Raw genomic sequence first — 25,637 nt, forward strand, 5'->3', positions numbered from 1 at the left:
AATAACAAAAAGAGGCACTGTTGGTAATTATGCCAGGGCAATAAACACACATCAGCACAGTCCTGGGCAAACCAGACATATGTCCACTCTACTCATCTCCCCTCTCCTTTGCTCATGCTGAGCCAGCCACATGGCCTTTTACCATTCCCAAAATTCGCAAGCCCTCTTCTACCTCAGGACCTTTGCACTTACTGTTTCCTCTGCTTTAAGTTTCTTACCCAAGACATACACAAGACATGTCCCTCATTCCATTCAGCCTTTTACTCAGAAGTCACTTTCTCAGTGAGGCTCTCTCTGACTACTCCATCTAGGATTGCAACCCTCCCCCCAGCCAACACTTCCCATTCCCCTTTATTCCTTTATTTTTCTCTGTAGTACTTACTACCAACTAACATAACTTGACATATTTGTTTATTGTCTGTCTCCTCACTAGACTGTAGTTCCATGAGATTGTAACAAGTTCCTACCCTAATGTATTCCCATCAGGGAGAACAGTGCCAAGTGTATCTTAGGTGCTCAATAGATATTTGTTGAACCAATGATTTTTTTAAAAGTTTGCTTGTACTCCCTTCCAGGTAGGTACAGAACATACACCCTTCCTGTACAGGAATTCTGAGCAGGCAGCATTTGAACTGGGCCTTAAAAGCTGCTCTTCATTCCCACTGAGGGAAGGTGGTGGCTGGGTCAGTCTCAGTTGGGCCACACCTGCCTCCTGAGATTCTGCAGCACCTTATTGGCTGGGCAGCCTTCATTGTGAGGTAACTCTGGCTTCCTCCTCGCAGAGGTAGACAAGCGCTGAGCCTGGCCCCACATCCAGGCACCAGGACCTGCAGTCCAATGGTGACTTCCTCCTCCCAGTCACACTGTTCACTTTGCCCTGTAGCACTTAGGGCTGACCTGGGAGGGACTGGAAGCCCAGGTGAGTCCTGGCGTGTGGTCGTCCAATTGTGAGGGGCACTGAGGGTCATGTTGAGATGAGACTCTCTTAAGTCCCCCAAAAGCTAGGTGAGGCATAGTCAACATCAGCTTCCCCTGCCACCAGCGCTCCACTGATCTGCGCAGTTGGGCTTCAGTCTGGATCAGGCACCCTCGGGAAACAGGAACCAGCATCTTGGGCCTGCAGCCCTGGTTTCTCTGGAGAAAAACCCATGGGAGGCTGGTTCAGGGCTGTTATAGGCCTTCGCCCTGAGCTGCCACCCCCTACCCACCATGTTGAAGACGTCACTGCTTGGAAAGGACTTCAGCAGTGGTCCCAGCTCCTTGGACAACAGGTCCAAGTCACCCTCGGAGAGTAGGGGCCGCATTGCTTTGGAGAACATCCATCCTGCTGAGGAAGCCAATGGATTGTCGTAAGTGGCCGCATTGCCCTTCCAGACCTGAGGTCAGGCGCTGCTGCCTTCACAGCTCTGGGCCACATCTGCCTACTTCTCTCTTCCTTACACCCTTAGCCCCACTGAACAGGAGATGCATGGAGGAAAGATGAAAGCCGAATCTAAGAAGGTTGATCGTGTGGCTCTGGGCTTGTCTCCTAGTTTTTGCAGAGAACACAAATAGAGTAGCCATCCCAACATGAGCTTGATTCTAGGGACAATTTTTATCATAGGCTGGCTGCTTGCCCTTCCATAGTTTCAGACTGCTGTCCTCTCTCTCTGCATCTGCTATTATTCATCCTCCCTCCCTCCTTCCTTCCTACAAACCTACCCAGGGAACAAAATGTCACCACCTAGGCCATGTCCTCACTTTTACTGCTATAAACTCAGACACATGAACTTTCTCTTAGAACTTTATTGCCAATAAGACTCTTATCCAGTAATCAGATCAGATAATAGCCTTGGGTGTAATGAGATTGTAAATGGCAATAGCCAGTGTGGATAAGGACATCAGAAAATGCCCTCGCTTGTCCTTCTAGGAAGAATTAAACTGGTACCTTTCCAAATGGCAATGTTGAAATGTATGTCAAATCCTAACACCTATTTATATAAAACACACAGATACTTACTTGGCGTATGCTTCCTTTGAAAGTATACACATATACACACATAGAGCTGTAAGCAATGGCGGTTTGGGGGTAAGAAAATTGGGAGACCGAGAGGCAGAGAGATTTATATTCACTGATAAGGTTTTGGTTCTTGTTTTTGTTTTACCTTTTGAATTTCATACTGTGTGTTACTTAAGTATTTCTTAAGTACAGATACAAATACGTATATCCTTTGATCAATAAATCCCACTTCTAGGAATTTTTCCTAATGAGAGAATAACACAGGTATGCATGACAATTTTACTGAAGCACCGGTTATACTATTGACAATTTGGAAATGATAAGACATTATTTAAATAAAGTATGGTACACACATACAGTAGAAAGCAATACGGTCATTGCAAGTGATGAAGGAAATCTGTCTGTGGAAAATGTATAGGACATACTATTCATAAAGAAAATTAATTTAGGATACAGTATTATAATGGTTCTGCATGTGTAAAAGTGTGTACCTTTAAAAACAAATGCCCAGAGGAATGCTAGTCAAAATGCCAACAGTGGTTATTTCCAATTAGTGAAATTTTGGTATTTTGTTTTATGATGGCAATGTGTCATTTCTCAAGGAAAAAAAAGTTGTTTTTTTTTTAAATCCTAACCTGTGTTTTACTCTCCAAGGCCCTGATCTATAATGCTATTAGCTAGTGCACCTGGCTTCTCCAAAAGTTGGTCTCATCTTTTCCAGGAGATCTGATCCAACTTGGACAAGACACTGCTGTGGGCAAGAAGTAAGGAATGGAAGGACAGAGGGCAGGAAGGGGGGAGAAGAGCACATCTGTTGGAGAAATTACTACGAAGAAATTGACAAAACATAAAAAGTAGTGTTTTGTTTTGTTTTTTGCTTTGACATATTTTCCAATAATTACAGTTATGAAGAAATAAAGCCATAAAAATGGCCTCTTGGAGTGAAGGGAAAACAGGTGCCCCTCCTGCCATCCTCAGGTGAATAGACCAAAATAATGAAGATGCGGGAAGTCAGGGGGTCCTAACGGCCTACCCTGTTCTCTCAGCCCCAACCCTCTCCCAGGTGGGTTTTGAACAGTAAAATTGGACACAGCCCTAACTCCCTAACCGATGGGACAAAGACCTGGAGACATGAGCATGATCTCTAAGGGACTCGCTCTGTGACCAAAGGCAGGCTGCCTCTAGATAGTTCTAAGACTGCATAAGGAGGTACCTTCAATGGCCTCCTCAAGGTCCCTTTTATTCCAGGAGGAGGGGACACCTCTACCTGCTTAAACCACCCTTACTTGCCTTTTTTCTATCAACCCAGCTCAGCTTCCCCTTCAGGGGAGTCCTTCTAGCAGGTGAGCACCATAAGGTCAGACCAAAGGTGGTAGTGATGCAGATGGTGAAGAGGATGGTGATGATGGTTGTGGTGGTGATGATTGCCTCACATCTTAGAAGTACTTCGTGATTCCAAGATTCATCATGTCATTACCTCTTCAGATTCTTAACCACTTCCCTGGAAGTAAGGGCAAGAATTATTCCTTCTCTCTCTCTTTTGGCAGATGAAGAGACAGAAGATGTAAGCAGCTAAGGGTCTTTCCAAAGAAGTGACCAAACTTCATAGGTTAATGGCAGAGCTAGAACTCAGAACTCAGGGCTCCTTACCTCTGAGTTCATTGCTCTTGCACTCAGTTTTTCATTTCTTTCAGTTCCTTCTTGAATATTTTTTCCTGATCCTGCCCTACCTTCCCCCTTCCCAGTGGATGGGTGGTGCCTGGGCAGGAGCACAGGCATGGAGAGTGTTTAGAACCCTGGTACCCAGCACCCTGCCAGGCACGCAATAAGCATTCTGTAGGCACAGTAACAATTCTTATTAAGGTGTATCCAATGCAGAGCATGGAAATAGTTCATGGAATGTTGGTTGAGGATGGAGTGAACTAGAACCAGTAAATACTCCATATGTCAAGAGAGGTTACATTTTTTTCTAGTGAGTGAAATTAATAAATGACCTGGCATCAATAATTACTCTAGAAATTGAGAAAATTACTATTAATTTTGTTCACTGTTCATCTAAAATCCAAGCAGCTAGTAGGTCTCAATAAATATTATGTGAGTGAATAAGTTATGAAAGAGATCATCGGATGAATTAATGCATAAACTGCTCCTAGGGAGTTATCCAGAATGATAGCAATTGTTAATCTTTTCATTAGAGTCTATTGTGTGTTAAATATTTGGTAGGTCACCTAAACTAGCACCAGTCCTGGATCAGATGTTCCAGGGTCCACTTCATTTGGTTTTGTCCCTCTTCCCAACAGAGTATGCTGGAGATGCTGGAAGGACCTGAGCTTTGGGTCACTTTCCCTGTCCACTAACATACCCTCTTGTCTCCCTACTCTCCCCCTATAGGATCATGCAAACATTGATCCATTTATTGAAATGCAACATTGGCACAGGGCTTCTGGGGCTTCCCTTGGCCATGAAAAATGCCGGCTTATTGGTAAGAGGGACCTGTGCAATGGAAACTAGGTTTACCCATTTGGGGGAAAGAGGGAAAGAGGTAGTGGGCCCCTAAGACCTCTGCACTGTTTATCAATGGGCAATTTGGGGGTACCCTCTGCAATAGGAAACGTGCCTCTTGGCATCAATTTACTGGAGCCAGCCTGGAGCCAAAGGGAGTGTTCCTAGAAGAGACAGGCCATTACTCTTATTCCCCTCCCCAGTTTTATTGAGATATAAATGGCATACAGTACCATATAAGCTTAAGGTGTACCATGTAATGACTTGGTATACATATATTGCAAAATGATTACCACAATAAGTTTGGCTAACATCCATCTCTTCACGTACATGTATATATACTATTTATCATGTACTTTGCAACTTTCAGGCATACCATACAGCAGTGTTAACTATGGTCATCACATTGTACCTGTTTATCTCAGAACCAGAAGTTTGTACCTCTTGACCCTCTTCATCCAATTCCCCACCTCAGCGCTGTTCTTAAAGACCCACCATACTCACATACTGGTGTGCAATCCACTTCACCATAGTCTTCCCCAGTCCCTAAAACTGTACCCATCCCATTTCCTTCATTTACCTTAGCAGCCTGGTCCCTGCAGACATGTGAGCACTGGCTCTTGTTTCAAACCATGAGGTTGACCGAGAAAGTGGCTGGGAGAGGAGGAGAGACTGAGAAGAGGAGGGTAGTGAAGGCCTTTCCAGTCCCCTGACACCCCGTGTCATCCCGCCTCTCTCTCGGCTTCTGTTCCTTCTCCCTTGTTTCTGTCTTTTTGAAATCTGCCTCCTCTGTGAAACTTTAACTGTTTCCTATTAAAATTAATCCCACCTTCCCCTTGTGTTTTTCTAGAACTTATATCTACCTCACCCAGAACTCTTACAAAATTCTTACAAAGAGACACAATTTTTTAGTATACCGACCTTCCTCACTTACCTGAAAGCCCTGAGGGCAGGAACTCTCTGATGTATTTTTACACCTCCTCACAGTACATGCTGTAGAGACTGACACACAGGAAGTCTCATTTCATGTCTATGGAATTGAATTGATGCCAAATATATGATTTCCATTTAGATGATGCTAATTTCTCCTTCTCTCCAGGCCTGGTAAGTGGCCCGCATGTCAAAAGAAGGCATAGCAAGACTCTGGCTTCTCCTGACGAGACTTGCTATCTGTGGCAGTTACGACCCCACTAGATGAGACTCTCCCCTTTTGAAATCCTCAGGGTTCTAGAACCTCTGAAGAGTATTATTACCACATGGCCCTCAGCCAAACTGTCTTTGCCACTGTGGAATTAGCTGTTGAAGATAGCTCTGTTGTCCTCTCATTTTTGCTTCCTAAGAATCATTCGATGATTTCTCTGCCCTTCATCTCCCACCAGAACTTCTGACCATAATTTATTTGAGAAATACATACTGAACACCTACTATGTGCATTCTTAGACCTTGGGAATGTAGAAGTAACAAGATCAGAAGTCTCTGTTATATGGAGGCTATGTTCTAGTGAAATCTAGGGGTGCTCTTGATCTCTCATTTGTAACTTTGTGATAATGTTACATCGGGTCACATCTATAAAGGCACAAGTGTCCAGCACAGAGGAGATGAGGGAGTCCCTCTTTACTCTATGCTCCTCTGATCATATCTGAGAGATTAGGATTGATAATGAGTTCTGTTTTTTAATCTCATCACACAAAAAATGGAAACTATGTGAGGATAAGATAGTTTTATTAGCTTGACGGCAGTAAGCATTTCACTATGTATATGTATGTCAAATTGTCATGTTGTACACCTTAAATATGTACAATCTTTAAAAAATAATAGGGCTAATGACAAATTAGACACACTAGATCAATGATTCTCAACTGGGGAATTTTGCACACACACCTCCCAAGACATTTACAGTGTCAAGAGGCATTCTCGGTTGTCACAACTCATGGGGAAAGGGAGTGCTGCTGACCCTTGAATAAAGGCCAACAAATGTGCTGAACATCCTACAATGCACAAGAGGGCCTCCACAACAAAGAATCATCTGGTCCAAAATATCACTAATGTCCCCTGTTGGCAACTCTATGCTAGAGGAAGAGAACCAAGTCCTAAGAGAAACCTTGGTCTTCAAGTATCTTGGAGGAGGTGAGGGCTGGAGTGTGAAAAAGGAAAGAAGCATCTAGAAGGCAGAACCCAAGGCAGATGAGGAAAGGCATGGGCTGTCTGTGGAGGTGGTGGGGTAGTCATGGGAAGCACCCTAGCAGAGATTGGCCAACTACTTTGCAGTGATGTTAAGAAGGGCATTCGAACTAGAGTGTTTAGGGGCACAAGGCCATTCAGGCAAGGACCTGCATCCCAGAGGCAGCTCTATGTTGAGAGGGACCCTAGCTCCCAGACTGGGAGAGGGCCAGTTATGGGAAGGACCAGTGTACGGCTCACTGTCCCTACCTCTCTTTCCCTCCAGGTGGGTCCTATCAGCCTGCTGGCCATCGGGATCCTCACTGTGCACTGCATGGTCATCCTGTTGAACTGCGCCCATCACCTCAGTCAGAGGTTAGAATCCTGCCTCTCTCTCCCCCCAAAGCCAGGCCCCATCTGTGTTGAGTTTCCTTTGGCCACTGACCCAATTAACCAGCCACTTCTCCAGCCACCGCACCTACTGCTCTAGATTCTGTAGAGGTGGTGGAGAGAGTGTTACAATCCCACTGGAAACTCCTAGGTCCCAGCTCAACTCCGCTAACCTGCTGGATGACTGTCAAGTTCCTGCACCCTCTGACCCTAAATGTCTGTACCTGGAAAGATCAATAGTGATAAAAGATGGAAGCATGCTCTATAAACTACTGTGAATATGCGAGATACTTAGGATGCCCTTCTTTCCCTCTTATCTCCCCACGCCCACCCTCCCTACAACTCCAAGACACACACCTTGTAAGGGTAATTTGTTCCAGGTAAACCCTTTCTGGAACCATTCGGTAACAGCAAAAAACATAGTTGAAATGAATAATTCACAATGGCTCCAGTCATTAATAAAGCATACATACAATACTCAGTGTTTCCATACTGGAAACTTGAATGCAAAAAAAAAAAAAAAATTCCTAAAAGAGAAGACAAAATGCAATGAAGACAAACATTGCTGAGAGTTTCGTATTTACAAACCAACAATTCGTGGGTGATTAGTAATTCCTTACAGTCAACTGCCTGGTGGCTCTCTATCTGCAACACTTAGCTGCTCCGGAAGCACGCAGATCGAAAGGGGTCCTTGTAGATACGCAGGAACTCCCCATAGGTCAAAGTAGAGATAGTAATTGAAATTCCTCATAAAGCCAAATTATCAAACGCAAACAGGTGTACCTGGAATAGACATCAGTCACACCTACCTTGTAGGGCACTCTCCAGCTTGCAAGGCACTTTTAAGAGCATTTGCTTATTCAACAATTAAATTTATTGCACGATTACATGTGCGAGGTGCACGGCCAGAGCTTTACAAGCCTTCTTTTATTTACTCCTTACAGTAAAATTTTATGGCGGGCACTATTATTACCCCAATCTTACACACGAGTAAACTGAGACCTAGGTGGATTAAATGCCTTGCTCAGGGTCACACAGCTAGGAAGTGGCAGAGCCAGTATTCTAAGGCCTGTGGGACCCATTCCAACCATTCTGCAAATCTTCTCTCCCTTCACATTTGCTGGGACAATTATATCACCTTGTATGTTAAGTCTTTTCCTGATTTTTTTTTAAAGATTTTATTTATTCAGGAGAGAGAGAGCATGAGGGGTTGGAGGGGAGCAGAGGGAGAAGCAGGCTCCCCACTGAGCAAGGAACCTGATGCAGGACTCAATTCCAGGACCCCGAAATCATGACGTGAGCTGAAGGCAGACGCTTAACTGGCTGAGCCACCCAGTTGCCCCCTGATTTTTTTTGTTTGATGACTTTTTTTTTTCAGTTTTTTCTAATGTGGAGGTTACCGACTGATGACCTAAGAGCTTCGCAATTTTTGTTTTGTTTTTGTTCTAGCCTATGTTTAAAAACCTGGAGATTTCACATTAGGAAAAAAACCAAACTCCACCTTCTCCTTGCCAATCTGGCATCTTTGGGATCTCATTCCTTCATTGTTCAGGGGGAACCGAGTCCTGGTCGATCCCTCCTACAACAGGATGTGTGCCAGGGGCTTGCCATGGTCTCTACTCCTCCCCCTTCTGTGGTACATCAGCCCTTCTCCCCATATCACTGATAACCGCACTGGCCCCATAGCTTTTGAATTTGTAACCCTCAGACTAATGAATTTGCCACTCCTATGCAATGTGACCTCATTTCTATGGGAATGCCAAGCACAATGAACAATAATAAAAATAGAATTATGCCATGTTTCTAGCACGTCTCCATATTCATTGCTCACAGTCTCCTCCCCCAAACCCAGACTGTGTGAAAAATGCTGAGGCTCAGAAGTCTAAAGAGACTTGCTCAAGGTCTCTCAGCCTTTTAAGGCGGGGGGCGGGTTGGAATTTAAAACCAAGACCCAAGTCTGGGTCTCTTTCCCTCTCCCAACTACTCCCCTCAGTCATGCAGTTAGCAGTGGGGATCCATCCCTCAGCCACCTGATGTTGCTCCCACTGTTCACAGATGGTTCCTCAGTAGGGGCTTCCCTACCCTTAGGAAGGGCCATCTAGGGCAGAGGGACAAGACAGACTGCAACTTGGGTGTCACATCCTATGGGGGTGCTGGGCAGAAGCCTAAGTACCATGTTTGTATGGGACCTAGTCTGAGGCAGGCATCTCAAATGTTCCAACACCCTCAGCAGTGGGAAGGAGGGCATAAAGTCCAAGAACGACCAGCACTAGCTTGGCAATACCCACACCCCTCTTCTACTTGCTCCTCCCCCTAAGTTTGCACACCTCACACCTTTCATGACCACTCTTTCTTGGTTTGTAGACTGAAGTCAGTGCAAAGCTACTGTGTCCTTAGAAATCTTTTTTCACTTAAATACTGGTGTTTAAGAAAGCAACTACGAGAAAGAAAAAAAGGCAGTCTCCTGAAAGTTGTAAAAGTGTATTATAAAATATTATCTTGTTAATACCATTGCTAGAAAATTTCCAGAATGTTCCGTGCTAACACATGGAATATATAATAATTACTCACTTTGGTAGTAAAGTATACCTTTAACAAAAATGTTTTAAGTTATACATTGTTTGCACTTTCCGTAGATTGCAAAAGACTTTTGTGAGCTATGGAGAGGCCATGATGTGCAGCCTGGAAACCTGCCCAAACGCCTGGCTGAGGACCCACTCGGTGTGGGGCAGGTAGTATTCATAGGTGTTGTAGTAGTAATGGTGGGAGTAGTAAGAACAATAATAATCCTCACCTGATCTTCCTTTGTTCCTAGTTACACAGGGTTAAGGGTGTGTGTTGTTATTACGAACCGTCGAACAATACAGAGAATCTTCTCTGATAACTCCATCCCCATCCCACTCTTCACCCAATAAGTAACCCCTGATACCTAGTTAGTAAATACTCTTTGTCTCTGCATGTACGTGAAAATACATGTGTGAGTGGAAATACAGACTTCATTTTGCATTTTCTTGTATACTAATTAGAATTTTGTTTTTGAAATTTGCTCTTTCATCTGACAATATGTCTCTAATTTCTCTCCACACTGGGACATAGAAATCTACCTGATTATTTTTTTTTGTCATTTAATAAGAATATGGGATTTATTAGTCAACTACAGTCACAATGCAATCACTGTAGATCTCCCCTTCTGTATTTATCCCGTCAAACGCAAAACAGAGCTGTGTGTCAGTCTGACTTTCTTCATGTGAGTCACCACCTTGGGTCATTCCTTTGTCAGCGGAATCCCCTTTCTCAGTATCACAGTTCAGAGTGAGAGAATTTGAATCTTCTTTCTCAGAAGTACACATCACTGGCCATGGAATGACACACATAGAATGATCGGAACGTCCAGGTGGTAGAAAAGTTTCAAATTTAAGCAAGGTTCATCCAGTGCTGCTTCCCTACTTGATACTGGTACATAGTGTCCAGTGCCCCTGGGGGCATCATGTCTCCAAAGATATACAGGTGATTCCCCACAACCTCAGCTGAGTGGGCAGCACAGCCTATGGGAGGTGCCCCAGTGGGACTTAACTTCTGCCACTTCATGTCACTTATATCAGTGCAATGGACATTGTCATAGAATTTGTCCCCTGCCAAGCCTCCGTGGATGAAGAGCTTTGTCCCCTGCTGCCGCCATCACATGACCATGCCACAGGGATGGAGGTTTTCCAAGTGTGTCTGCCTGTGACCAGGTCAGAGTGTCTGTGTGAAACACATGCAACTTCACAGCTCGCACAGGCTGGGCACCTCTCTCTCCACCCACAAAGACATACAACTGGTTTCTAATGGCTGCAGATGATGTGTGGAATGTTCTTGGGGACGGTGCAGGGGAGGGGGTTGCTGCTCTCCTCCGACATGGTCCCAAAGTCCTAGTTTCAGGATTCAGAACTTCAGGCAATTTCAGTCTCCTGACTAGTCAACACCTCCAAACACTCAGATGCTATGAGGTGCATAAGCTGGCATGCTTATAATAGGGCAAGAGGCCCTCCAGGGTGGCTACATCCCACTGGTGTGTTCCTGGACCTGTGCTGTGCACATCTGAGAAGCTCTTTCTTGGATCTGCTCCCCCAACAATGAAGAGCTTCCCTCTTTTGGCATCACTAACTGGGGGTATATATGAGCGACTGTGGCCAACCTGAGCACAGGAGCTGTCTCGGGGTTGGGGGCAGGGGTTGGTCAGGGTGTATCATGTTGCTTTCTTGGGCTTGTCTCTAGGCTCCAAGACTGGCAGCAGCTTCATGGTGTCCTGTGGCAGCTAAGGATGGTGCTGGGCTTACCTGATTATTTTTTAAGGCTCACGGTGTTCCTCAGTGGAGACATGTGCCATAGTTTCATTTAAGCCTTCCTCTAATGGTGAACATTCAGGCTTGCTCCCTTGCTTGATAAAAAGTGTCTCGTATACAAGATGCTTTCTGTGTCTTAGCTCCTCTAATCATCTCCTTGACTTTGTAGATAGGCAGGGAGGGTCTTCATTGTCCTGGAAATATGAGATGACTTCAAGGCTCATAAGGAAAAAAACATAGCATGTACACAAACAGGTATAGGTAGTGGTTGCACAGAAATTTGACCCAAACCTAACATTTCAGCCTTTCCCAGCAGAGCCCTTCAGGAGGTAGTGAGTCAGTATTGTGGCTGCCAAGATCCCTTCTGCAGCTCCTCTCTTGGGACTCTGAGTAGGTCATCGCTCTCTTGATCAGGAGACACTGATTATCAGACAGGTGAGGTTATGGGGCAGTAATAATGAATGACTCGCAAGCCCTCATCCTTTCTCACCAAGGTTTATGTTTCTATGACCCCTGAATAAAACTTTCAGGTCAGAAGGGTCCTGAGAGGCCACTATATCCATGCCTATTCAATGGAGAAATATAAAGCCCAGATAGGGCAATAAAACTGCCCAACGTTACATGGGAATTTAGTGGCAGAGCAAGAACTAGAACCCTGAGCATCTAGCTCCCACCCATTACATTGTACCATTTCTTGGGAAGCCCAGTAACTGAAAAAGAGTTGGGAACATATTTTAAACAATGACTTGTAATTTTTAGCATGCTAAGGGATACCTGGGAGCTTGATGTAGGCAACAATCATCAACGGATGTTCAAACCACTAGGTGAAAGGTCACTGGGAAACTTTATAAAGGAAGACAACACTGACACCACCTGACCGCAGGTAATCATAGCATCTCATGTCTAGACTTGCGATAGCCAGACACAGTGTGTACGGAGTACAGCATGTCATCCCGAAAATATCCTTGCCAGAGAGATAAATAAAGAACCTCAACCTAGTCAAGCTGCTAGATCTAATACCAGTTTACAGGCAACACGGGGGATAGAGAAACACATTAACTGACATTACGAAGAAGTCATCAACCAAATCCAGGAAGTGAAACATACTATAGGATAAATAATCTGGTATCATCAACATCCCCTAAAAAGTTAAAAGTTGCAAGGGAAAAAAAGAAAGCAGAGCAAGGGGAATGTAGCAGTTTTAAAAACTTAAGAGATATAGCAGTAATAACAAAATGCAATGTATAGACTTGTTTAGAAACCAGCAGTAAAAGAGATATTTTTAAGACAATTAGAGAAATCTGAATATGGACTATTATTAAGTGATATAAAGAAATTATTACTAATTTCGCAAGGGGTGATAATGGCATGCTGTATATATAATATATATATGTCCTTATCTATTGGAGTTGCGTATGGAGTTATTTACAGATGAAGTGCTTTTAAATCTCTAGTTTGCTACCAATACTTCAACAAATAAGCATGTGTGTGGTAGGGGTAAAGGAATAGAAGAGGACTGGCAAAAAGTTAATAATTGTTGAAGCTGGGATTGGCAGATGAGGAGTCATGGATTATTGTCATTTCTTTTGTATATGTTTGAAAAATTCCATAATAAAGAGAGAAAACGTCTCTATCCTGATCTCACATGATACCACCGAGCCTCTGATTTGATAGGTTCCTGACGAGAATCAGGAATCTGTATTTTTTGCATAAACCTCGGGTAATTCTGATGCAAGTGGTGCTGCTACCCAACTTTGAAAACAACTGATCTAAGGCCATACTACCCTGAACGCACCCAATCTCGTCTAAACCAATCTAAGCAGAGGAACATATTTTTGTTCTCTTAAACAACAAATGCATCTTCAAATTTGGGACAATTGAAGAACACAAAACAATAATGACAATAATAGAGTATAATATGCTAAATTTTAAAAATTAATGTGAGGGGTTTTTTTTGTGATGCCAAAAAAGAGGAAGAATATATCTTTCTTAAATGCCAACTGATAAATTTAGAAAAAATGTCAGATAGAATAAGAAAACCATCACCCTGTCACCAATGAAATAACTGATTCAGACAAGGATCACCAAGGAATGTTAAAACCCTTGGTTGGAGAGGAACAGGATATTCATGCCATCTCAAAGCTTTACTTCCAGATTATAACAAGGGAAATGTGCATTTGCAATAGAGATGTCTGACACTCGTCATCACAGTGGAGCCACAGGACACCATGGGCATCCCAATATGATGGGAAAAGTACCAAAAATCACCTATGTGGTATGCTTGCCAAATATACTTACCTGAATCTAATCATGAGGAAGCAATCACCAAGTCCACGATGTGGGACATTCTACAAGACAATTGGCCTGAATTCTTGCCCAAAAAGCCAATGTCATGGAAAACCAAAGAATGTGGATGTTCCCAGGGCTGGTCTACATGGATAAAGACTAGAGACACAGCTACATACAATATATAAACCTCAATTAAATCCTGATCCAAAAAATAAATAACAACGTAAAAGATATTTTGGAGACAATTGGGTCATTTAAAATATGGACTATATATTTGAGGACATTAAAGTTGATTTTCTGGATATCATAGCCTCAAGAGGGATATGCTGAGGGAGTTAAGGTTGAAGTATTATAATATCTGCAACTGACCTTCACGTGGGTCTGAAAAAGAATGCATGTGTGTGTGGATGAATACATGCATTCACATACACGTACGTATTTATATAATCAGGGCCAAAAGTTAACAATTAGCATATTTAGTTAAAGGACATATGGATGTTAATTATACCAGTCTTTCAATTGTTTGTAGGCTTGAAATTTTTCAAAATAAGAAAATGTAGCTAAGTATTAAAAACAATAGCAACAGAAATAATCACTTCAAAAAATAAAAAGAAATACATTTTAAAAACTAATTTGTCTCCTCCCTCTGTCTGTCTCTTCTTTTCCTGTTCAGGTACACTGTCAGCTTCTTACTAATCACCACCCAGCTGGGATTCTGCAGTGTTTATTTTATGTTTATGGCAGACAACTTACAACAGGTGAAGAGGACTCTTCTGGGCGGAGTGGGAGAAAAGCAGACATTCCGCTGCTAGGGCTGCATTAGCAAAATTATAGCATTCAGATCTTGGGAGGAGATGGTTTCATTTGTCATTCCTCATCAGACTACTTGGGAGTTCTCTCGGTCCTGGAAATCACTTGTTAAGAGGATTTTTGAGAAGCCAAAGCAACATCTGAGGAGGGTAGCCAGGATGGAAAGAGAGGCTTGTAATCATGTCCAATCAGAAATAATTGAGAATTTTTAGCCTGAAAAGTGTTGGTGAGATTCACTTTTGGTATCTCAGGGTTGTCACATAGAAGACAACTAACTAAATATGAGACAAACAAGCTGCAATCTTGCCCTCATTGCATTCCCAAGAGGCATTATGAATCAATCATAGCGTTCTTTCTCAGCTTCATGGAATAAAGGGAGCATAATTGGTTTTGTGCATTCAAACAGCCAGAACTATGACAAGTGTTGTGGATGAAATATTCAAGCAGATAGATTTTGCTCAGTATTCAGAGCTTTCTAACTTTAAGGGCTATCTAAAGTTAGAGAAGATATTCTTGTGTAATCAACTTCCATTCTCTGAGTATATGAAAGGAAATCATCCGACAGGGAAGAAGAGGTTGGGTAAGATGACAAAAGGAGATTTTAAGATTCTGAGGGTTTCTTATTGTCACAGTCATGGGCACCACAGTTGGGGTCACCAGATTTGGCAAAAACACACACACACACACACACACACACACACACAAAACACCCAGTTAAATTGGAATTTCAGGTACACCACAAATTTTTTTTTAACTATGAGTATGTCTTACGGAATATTTGGGACGTACTTTACTACTAAGTTGCTTGTTAATTATCTGAGATAGAAACTTAACTGGGCTTTTTGTATTTAATCTGACAATTCTAACTCCACTGCCCCTCATTATGTCTACATCAGATGGTGGAAGAAGCCCACATGACCTCCAACAACTGCCAACCCAGGAAGATCCTGTTGCTGACCCCCATCCTGGACATTCGCTTCTACATGCTGACAATCTTGCCCTTCCTGGTCCTGTTGGTGTTTATCCAGAACCTCAGGATGCTGTCCATCTTCTCGATGCTGGCCAACGTCACCACCCTGGGGAGCATGGCTCTCATCTTTGAGTATATCATACAGGTCTGTGCCTGAAACCGACTACAGAAGGGGTTCTAAGACAGCTGGGGAAGGTTAGTATCATTATGGGCAGGTGAAGGTGAGGAAGGTGACCAGCCCTGAGCAGCACCTGCTAAAGTGACATCTATGAACACTTTGGCCCCACAAGCTATAAGAGCTAGTTGACATCATCATCATTGTCGTCACGCTGGATAACAGTGAGTCATTCGACAGTTATTGAATACCTTCTGTGATCCAGGCATGGTGCAAGGCCCTGGGATTCAGCGGTAGGTGAAACTGATGGCATATCTGCTCTCATAGAGGTCACATTCACTAGGGAGATAAACCTCAACTAATAACCAACAAAAGTTGTAACAGTGGTAGGTTGACAAGGGATGCATGTATGATAAAGAAATTTTACTTACTTGGTGTCAAGTTCTTAACATACATTAACTCATTGAATCTTTCCAGTGATACTATTTTATGTTTTATATTTTGTAAGTACTCAGCTTATAGACAAGGAAACTGATAAGCAGAAATCAATTTTTTCACTAATTCCTATCAGTTTGCCTCCCAAGCCCGTGCTTTGCCATTATCACAGGCCCTGAAATTCTACCATTATAGCTTCATTTCTTTGAATCTGAAAGTCTTTGGGGCTATATTAGTTTCCTATTGCTGCTGTAACAAATTATCACAAATCTAGCCATTTAAAACAACACAAATTTATCTTACAGTTCTGGAGGTCTCACTGGGATAAAGTTGAGGTGTCAGCAGGGCTGGGTTTCTTTCTGGAAGCTTATGGGGAGAGTCTATTTTCTTGCCTGTTCCAGGTTTTAGAGGCTGATCACATGCTTTGGCTTATGGCGACTTTCCATCTCCAAAGTCAGCAATACAAGGCTGAGTCTTTCCCATGCCACCATCTCTCTAGTTCTCTCTTTTGATCCCCTCTTCCACTTTTAAAGACCCTTGTTAATACATTGGACCCACCCAGATGACCCAAGATAATCTCCTTCTTTTAAGGTCAGCTGATTAGCAACCTGAATTCAGTCTGAAAACTTAATTCTCCCTTTCCATGTAACATAACAGATTCACAGGTTCCAGGAACTAGGACACTGACATCTCTGGGAAAGAGCCATTATTTTGCCCACCACAGGAGTCTATTAAGAGAACCATTCTCTGCATGCACATTGCTGCTGCAGTAGAAGTAATGAGAAGGAGGCATTGGAGAATGGGAAGACAGGAGACCTGAATTCTCGTCTGGGCTGGGCCACTACCTTGCAGAGTAGCCTCAAGCAACTCCCTTCTCCTCCCTGGGTTCTACTTGGCCTACATGTAAAAATGTGGTAAATCAAAATGTGGTAAAACATGCCATGCTTTCCTTAAGAAGGAATGAACTTCTGGTCTACACTCGAGAGTTGGATGCTTGGGCACCTGGTAGCTCAGCTGGTTGGGCACCTGCCTTTGGCTCAGGTCATGATCCCAGAGTCCAGGGATGGAGCCCCACATTGGGCTTCTTGCTCGGCGGGGAGCCTGCTTCTCCCTCTCCTGCTGCTGCTCCCCATTCTCTCTCTCTCTCTCTCTCTCTCTCTCTCTCTGTCAAATAAATAAATAAAATCTTTGGATGCTTAACCGACTGAGCCACCCAGGCACCCCAAGAACTTTTTTAAAGATAAGAAGGTTGATTCAGCTCTAGCTATCTCACAGGTGCTCATGACTGTGTCTCTGCTGATGGCAGGTGTGGGCCAACTTTCTACCAGGAAAAGTTAGAGGACAAATCTTACACCATGGCAAAACCAATGCCCTTCTACTTCCTTTTAGGAGATTCCAGATCCCAGCAGCCTCCCCTTGATGGCAAGCTGGAAGACCTTCTTGCTGTTTTTTGGTACAGCCATCTTCACATTTGAAGGCGTCGGTATGGTAAGATGGATATGGGGTTTGGTGAATGGTCCCTGGTGCCCTCTGGGGAAGCCAGTGGTTCCAGATGTCTGAAAGTATTTATGAAAAGTGCAGCATATGATCTTTTCCTGGTAGAAGGGAAAATCAGGACCCGTCCTGGGCACCAACCACTCCATGCGCCACTGAGCCTTGAAGACTGAGTGCAAATGTACTCATTAGTCCAGCCGGAGTAGGGCACTCCTGGCAATAGAGAGTGAAAGAAAATAAAAACGAGTGTGGCCCTTCCTGACCCTGGGCCACCTGGACAAGGACATCTGTGCCTGCAGGGGAAGCCTTCTCCTTCACGAGGGGCCACACCTCTGACTACCTTTTCTTTCTCAACCTCCTTTTTACCTTTAGGTTCTGCCTCTCAAAAATCAGATGAAGCATCCACAACAGTTTTCTTTTGTTCTGTACTTGGGGATGTCCATTGTCATCATCCTCTACATCTGCCTGGGGACACTGGGCTACATGAAGTTTGGGTCCAACACCCAGGCCAGCATCACCCTCAACTTGCCCAATTGCTGGTACGTCCCTGCCTGCCTGGGGTGATGAGGGGAGTAGAGTCATGGAATCTGAGCGTTAGCAACAGAATGTGGCTTTCCTTTGCATTGTCACTAGCACCATATAGTAACTGTCAATATTAGTAGGTTTACTAATCCAGGCATTGTGCATTATCTGGTTAAGCCCTCACAATAGCCCTATGAGTTAGCATAATTATTATCAAGTCCATTCACTAGATGAGGAAGTTGCTATTTGGAGAGGCTGTATGGAGCTTTCCCAGCTCACATTGTTTGTGAGAAGCTGAAACTTAACACTGAACCTGTCTGACTCTATGGTTCAAATACCCTAAAACAGAATGATCTGGGAGTGTTTGGGAAACATAAACAGCAACAACAAAAAGTATAACTCCAGAATAATGATCGAGGGTCCTGCAGATGGACCACTACTCAGGCTCCCAGTTCCAGAAATGGACCTAGGCTGCCATTGTTATGCCCCAGTTGGAATTTAGTTTGGAGTTCTTACATTTGATCGTTCATTCATTTACTCATCCACTCATTCATCCAGGTAACATCTGGGGGGCTGGCACGCAGCATTCATCGAGTGTTAGCTATTATCGTTATTCTGTCAGGATAGTGAGTGCATTGCGACTAAGCAGTCAGTAGAGCCAAGTGTTGAAGAGCACAGGTTCTAAAGCTAAATAAAGGCATTCGCATCCTGGTTCTTAAGTGACCTTGGACAAGCTACCTAATCTTGCAGACCTCATTTCCACCGTCAGGAAAATGGAGATTATACTAATGCCTATGTGTATAGGGTTGGTTACGCTTCAGTAATAAACGACTCCAAAATCTCAATGGCTGAACACACACAAATGCTTAATCCTGTGCTACATGCCCATTATGGGGTGGCTGGGGCTCGGCTCTGCACCATCCCCACTCAAGGACACAGAATGATGAGACAGCCATTCCCTCAAATGTTGCCATGGCAGAGAGCGCAGTGAATCATGCCCTTCACCATGAAGCTGCTAATGGTTCGCTGGGAAGTGACATACATCTCCTCTGCTTGCAATTCATTGGTCAAAGCAAGTCCATGGCCACATCTCATCCAAAGGGCAAGGAAGTGAAATTCTACCACTGCCTGGAAGAACGGGAAATATTAATGAAGAGCATAAATAAATGACTGTCGTGTTATCTCGGGGAGTGACTGTGAGGATTAACTGGCTTAATATATACATATTGCTTAGAAAAGTGTTCAGCACAAGGGCAACTAGGTGGCTCAGTTGGTTAAGCGTCCAACTGTTGATCTCAGCTTAGGTCTTGATCTCAGGGTCATGAGTTCAAGACCCACGTTGGGCTCCATGCTGGGTTTGGAGCCTACTTAAAAAAAAAAGAAAAAGAAAAAAAAATGCCTGGCACATTGTAAGTACTTGTCGAGTATTAGCTATTGTCATTGTTATGTCTCCCCACAGCCTTGTTCTTTCAGAGGTGAGTAGAGTGGTAGGGCATTCATTTCCCACAAGGCCACAGCTATAAAATAAGAAAAATACCACCAGCCAACCCACCTCATTGTGTTGTGGTAATGACTAGGTGGGGTAATAATGTGGAATTTCTTTGAAGTCATAATTTACTTTATGCAAGTAGGATATCATTCTAATATGCTGTTCCTATTCTGGGCCATTCAGGCTGCCATTGGCTACCTTGGACAGGGCACTTTCCTTGTGGGGGGCATCAGCTGGAAAACCTGGGCATCAGGTAGCATGAGAACTTCACATCTGCTCTGAACCTGGCTGGCCACCAGATTCCCCAGAGGAGCCTTAGACAAATACCCCTTCCCAATAAGAAAAAGACCAACAACCCAAGGAAAAAATGGGCATGAGCACACAGTTCACAAGCAGATTTTTTAAATGCCATTTTATATATTTGAAAAAATACTTTGTTTCCCTCATAATAACAGAAATGCCAGAAAAAACAGAATGGCAAAGACCAACACGTGTTTACACATTGTATTTTGACAAGGACATGGGGAAGCAAGCATTCCAATATGCTATGACAACAAAGGGGGAATATATCAATAGCTATCCAAAGTTTAAATCACAGATACTTTTAGCCAGCATTTTTACCTCTCAGGTTGTATGTTTAATGTGCATAGATACCTATGTAACAGAATGTATTTTGCAACATTGTTTACTAGCAAAAGACTGGGAATAATCTAAATATCCATTAACTGGGGACTGGTCAAAAAAATTATAGAGTATCTATGCAATTGGAATACCAAGCAGCTAATAAATAGACGAGCCAAATCTCTGTGTGTGTAAGCCCATTTTTCAGGTGGAAAGCTGAGGTTCAGGGAGGTGAAGTATCTTGGCCAAGGTCACTGATAAGAAACAATCTCCAAGAAATATTGAATGAACAACAATGGAGCTTAGTAGTGTGTAGAGGGTGTTATGGCATGCGTGGAGGTCTACCTACATTCGGTATAAGCTTTTACATACACTGATTCTTTCTGAAAGGGCTACAAGAAAATTATTAGAGGAGCTGCCTATGGAAAGAAGAATGGGAATCAAGGGTGGGAGGGAAGATTTTCACTATGACTTTTGAACTAGGAATTTTACTCTATGTAGATAGAACTTTCTAAGAAAGTAAAAGAATAAAAGTAAAAGTAAAAAAAAATAAAGTAAAAGAATAAATACCCAGAAAGTAAAAGAATAATAGGCCTGTACAGGCCTATTGAATCCAAATCTCCGGGAATGTGCACTTTTAATGAGCTTCCCAGGTGGCTCTGATGGCAGGTCAGGCCTGAGCCAGTTCTGTAACTCAGTGGCAGCTACCAGCTTCTGAGCATTGAATGAGTCCTGAATGGCCCTGCCCAGGAGCCACATCAAATTTCACGTCCTATCCATCTGTCTGCAGGCTGTACCAGTCGGTCAAGCTGATGTACTCCATCGGCATCTTCTTCACCTACGCCCTCCAGTTCCAGGTGCCAGCCGAGATCATCATCCCCTTTGTCATCTCCCAGGTGTCAGAGAGCTGGACACTGTTTATAGACCTGTCTGTCCGCACAGCCTTGGTCTGTCTGACCTGTGAGTAGGATAAAAGGGCACTCTTAGCCCCAAGCTGTGGCTGCTAGTCACATTGGCATCTACTCTCCTATCACTGGCTCTGCCACTTACCTTCTTTGTGACCTTGGCCAAGATACTTCACCTCCCTGAACCTCAACTTTCCACCTGAAAAATGGGCTTACACGTGGAAGTATCCATTGGCTGGTTTATAGGAGAAAGAAGTACCATTCATTCAATCATATTCTTATGTGCCTGCTGGATGCCAGGCACCATACTGACATTGCTCATGGCAGCCTAGCAACATAATATTACCAACTTGAGGAAAAATGGCCTAGAGAGTTTAGGTAACACACTCAAATCATATAGCTGCTAAGTGACAGAGCTGGGAATTGAGCACAAGTTGTATAGCACCTAAGCCTGTTTTCCATCGTGTGCCATATTCCTTCCTGTCATAAATTAAGATCAAGTCCCTTATCATAAAGTGGCCTTGAACTGTAGGAGAAAACAAGGGGCTGATTTGTTAAAGTCTTGGAGATCATTTTTTGGGTGCAATCTTTTTTCCTCTCCTCCTCCCATCTTCCTTCCTTAATGCTTCCTTCATTCATTGATTCACTCATTCATTCTACATTAGGCACTGTTGTAGATGTTTGGGAAACATCATGAACAGGGCTGGGGACTTTTTTCTCTGAAGCATGTCCAGAGAAAGAACATCAGAAAAGGTGCCCCATGAGGAAAGAGGGAAAGAACTAGGGACGTTCTGCCTGGAGAAGCGAAGGCTTGGGGAACTTCTTTATCTGTCCTCAAACACCTGTGGTATATTGTGCAAGAGAGAGAGAAAATTTAGTCTTAAAGATTCCAGGAGTCTGAGTTTCAAGTTGAGGAAATGCAGTTTTGGTTCAAGGTCAGGAGAAGCTGCGTGATTGTTGGAGCATTCCATCAGGAGAATATGCTATCAGATGTTATGCTTCATGTAAATGGATTTCTAGAAGCAGAAACAACACACTTGCTGTTTCAGGTCTGTACCAAGACATTAAGGACCTGTTTCAGGTCTGTACCAAGACATTAAGGACCTGTAGCTCTATTGTTTTGAGATCATTCCTAATAGGAAGGGTCTGAGTTGAAGAGAAAACCTGAGTAATTCAGGCCACCTGAGATCAGGAAAGGCAGTGCAAGACGGAGCTGACTGTCTAATGACAGGCCCTGCTTCTGTTATATGCCGGATGACCCCTTCCTCCTCCTTTATTTGGCTGTCAATTCCATTATCCTTCCTTCATTCAACAGTCATTTGCTGAGCACCTACCGTATGTCTGGCATTGTGCCAGGCACTGGGGATACCATAATGAATAATAAAGAAGACATGTTGAGTAAGAAATATATGCAAGGAAATAATTAAACACATTGTGATGAATGTTAAGATGGTACCTAACGATGTACCCTATGATGGTTAAGATAAGAAGAGGGTTCTCTGAGAACACATTAGGAGGTCCTATACTTTAGCCAAGGCCAGGTCAGGGAGTCCTCTCCAGTGGAGTGATATTTCAGTTAAGACCTAAGAGATAGGGGCGCCTGGTGGCTCAGTTGGTTGAGCGTCTGCCTTCAGTTTAGCTCATGATCCCAGGGTTCTGGGATGGACCCCCGCATCAGGCTACTTCCTCAGCAGTGAGTCTGTTTCTCGCTCTCCCTCTGCCCCTCTGCCTGCTTGTGCTCTCTCTCTCTTTCTCTCTTTCCCTCTCTCTCAAATAAATAAAATAAAATAAAATAGACCTTAGACATAAGTAGAAGGTAGAAGGAATAATGAAGAATGTACCACGTGTAGGAAGTAGGCTCTGCACAGATCTGAGGCAAGTACTTATGTATGGCCTCTTTGGAGAACTAAGAACAGTGGGCAGTGATAAAACATGAAGCCAGAGGACCTGGCAGTGCCCAAGTTGTCAGAGACCTTGTGCTAAGGAGATCAGGAAATGGAGAGCCATGGAAAGTCCGTGAGCAGTGAGTTGGCATGACCAAATGGGATCTTGACAGAGAACTCCTCCAGTCTACCTTGCATTATAGCTTTCCTTTAAAATATTTTCTCTGCCCTGTCAGTGTGAGGTCTCCTGGAGAACTGATTCTTCTCTGTGCCTCCTCCAGTAAGCAATTTATTAAATATCTGAGAAGAGAAAGCTGTAGATGGGACCGTCCCATCAGAGGGGGTGACAAATTCTCAACTGCGAGAGTTGATGAGTTTCTCTCATTCTCTGATTGGATTTGTTGCAGCAATTTCAGAAAGAGGTGAGGTTTTCTTCAAATCCAGCGAGCTAGTATGAGTGCTTTCCAGGACAGTTTTTCCCTAATTTGTTCATAGGAAAATCATACAGTTATGCAAAGTGAAATCACAGAAGTGGTATAGTTATTCATTCATACATTATTGAAATTGGACTCCCCTGGAAAACTCATGATGTATGTTCATCATCTATATAAAAGATTTAAGAAGATGGTGTTTTAGAGGAGATGGGGAGGGGGCAGCTACTGCTGTCTTCATGTTTTATGTTCTTTTTAATTACCAGAATCATTCCAGGAGTAAGAAAATAAGTAGTTGAGATTCTGACAACAAAGCTATCTCTCATTTTTTATTCATTCTTGCTTCTAGACAGTGTTTGTATTTTGTAGAGTAGTACAAATTCACAGTAGATTCCGTGTCTGGGTGGGAGCACCTATGATGTACAAGTTCTTTCATATACAAGGGATGCAGCATAGAAGAGTGGAAAGAACCTTAAACAGGCATTTCGATGGATTCCCATCTCAGAGAATGTGTCCTTGGCCACATCCCATTCCCTCCAGAACTCTAGATTCTCCCATCTTTTTAATGAGAAGGTGATAATAGGTGGTAGAGGAGCCTTTCTAATAACGATTATATGTGAAAAACCCAATAGATAAAACATAAAAGGAGAGCATCTATATTGGCTTTTATTTTTTTTTAAAGATTTTATTTATTTATTTGACACAGAGAGAGACAGCCAGTGAGAGAGGGAACACAAGCAGTGGGAGTGAGAGAGGAAGAAGCAGGTTCCCAGCGAAGGAGCCTGATGTGGGGCTCAATCCCAGGACTCTGGGATCATGCCCTGAGCCGAATGCACACGCTTAATGACTGAGCCACCCAGGTGCCCTATATTGGCTTTTTTTTTTAGATTTTATTTATTTATTTGACAGAGATAGAGACAGCCAGTGAGAGAGGGAACACAAGCAGGGGGAGTGGGAGAGGAAGAAGCAGGCTCATAGAGGAGGAGCCTGATGTGGGGCTCGATCCCATAACGCCGGGATCACGCCCTGAGCCAAAGGCAGACGCTTAACCGCTGTGCCACCCAGGCGCCCCCCTATATTGGCTTTTAAAACAGAGGGGGGAATCCAGAACCACAGTGCCTGACCTACTGCTCACATCTGCAATGGGACTCTTTCCCACATTTCCAAAATGGTCTGGCAACCATGGGATTATAAGGCTCCAAAGAAACGGTTGGTTTCTGAACTTCCTTCTTGCAGGAACAATCAGTGATTCTAAATTTCTTCTCTCTCTGCAGGTGTCTCAGCCATCCTCATCCCCCGCCTGGACCTGGTCATCTCCTTTGTGGGCTCTGTGAGCAGCAGTGCCCTGGCCCTCATCATCCCACCCCTCCTGGAGCTCATCACCTTTTATGCTGAAGACATGAGCTGTGTCACCATTGCAAAGGACATCATGATCAGCATCCTGGGCCTTTTGGGGTGTGTATTTGGAACATACCAAGCCCTCTATGAGTTGATCCAACCCATCAACCATTCCATAACCAACTCCACAGGTGTCTATGCATAATTATATATTTTTATTCTAATAACGCTCCCTTCCATCCCCAACTTGACTTCCATTGTGGATGTTATATACATTCATCAAACCCCAAAATGTCTATATTAATTAGCGACTTCTTTGTCTTTCCAAGAGAAATGTACATGACACACGTCAGTACTCATTCCTCTCAGACTGTGCCTTTTTTGGTTTTGGCTTTCCTCAGAGGTCTTTTGTACCTATGAACCAAAACCACATTCAACCATTTGTATCATCAGCCTCATTTACTAGGAAAAGGGATGTCATTTGCCCATGATATCCCTGGAAACAGACCAAGCATAAATGTAAATGCAAAAGCAATTGTTTTCTACTTTCTGCAATTGCTTCCCTTAGAGTGCAAGATTTAGAGAAGTGGATGTTGGGGGAAGTAGGGTTTTCTATTTGAATGTTCTTCTAAGTGGAAGAGTCACAGACAGAACAAGAACAGAACTTAGCAGTAATTTTATCCAACCATTTGGCTCTGCCACTAATTCCCTATGGGATCTTGGGCAAGTTCTTCCCTCTCTCTGTCTCAGTTTTCGCATCTATGAAACGAGGGACTGGACTAATTGGTTGTTAAGGGTTCGTCTAGATCTACCATTCTGAAAGTGAAAAAAGAAATTAATTTATCCTTCAACCACATGTGTGAAAATCAAAATTTTTGCCATCTAGCAAGCCATACTATTGCCCTGGAGATGTGGGCCTACCAGAAGTAGGTAGGGATACCAACATATTTCTTAGCAAT

The 25,637-nt window shown here is 43.4% G+C and overlaps 1 protein-coding gene and 1 pseudogene across 1 annotated transcript; one reads left to right on the top strand and one right to left on the bottom strand.

The window, feature by feature from the left end:
* The first annotated feature begins 1,112 nt into the window (after window positions 1-1,112).
* On the top strand, window positions 1,113-24,883 carry SLC36A3 (solute carrier family 36 member 3). Its single transcript, XM_002920759.4, has 10 exons — window positions 1,113-1,349; window positions 4,391-4,481; window positions 6,948-7,036; window positions 9,688-9,783; window positions 14,339-14,423; window positions 15,372-15,590; window positions 17,385-17,483; window positions 17,862-18,028; window positions 20,912-21,081; window positions 24,615-24,883. The coding sequence occupies exons 1-10, from the start codon at window positions 1,210-1,212 to the stop codon at window positions 24,881-24,883; spliced, it is 1,425 nt and encodes a 474-aa protein (XP_002920805.2). The 5' UTR covers window positions 1,113-1,209.
* The window catches only part of LOC100472110, a 36,851-nt pseudogene continuing 20,042 nt past the window's right edge, over window positions 8,829-25,637 (bottom strand).

This window comes from Ailuropoda melanoleuca, chromosome 3 (genome assembly GCF_002007445.2).
Source record: "Ailuropoda melanoleuca isolate Jingjing chromosome 3, ASM200744v2, whole genome shotgun sequence".
NCBI classification, from domain to species: domain Eukaryota; kingdom Metazoa; phylum Chordata; class Mammalia; order Carnivora; family Ursidae; genus Ailuropoda; species Ailuropoda melanoleuca.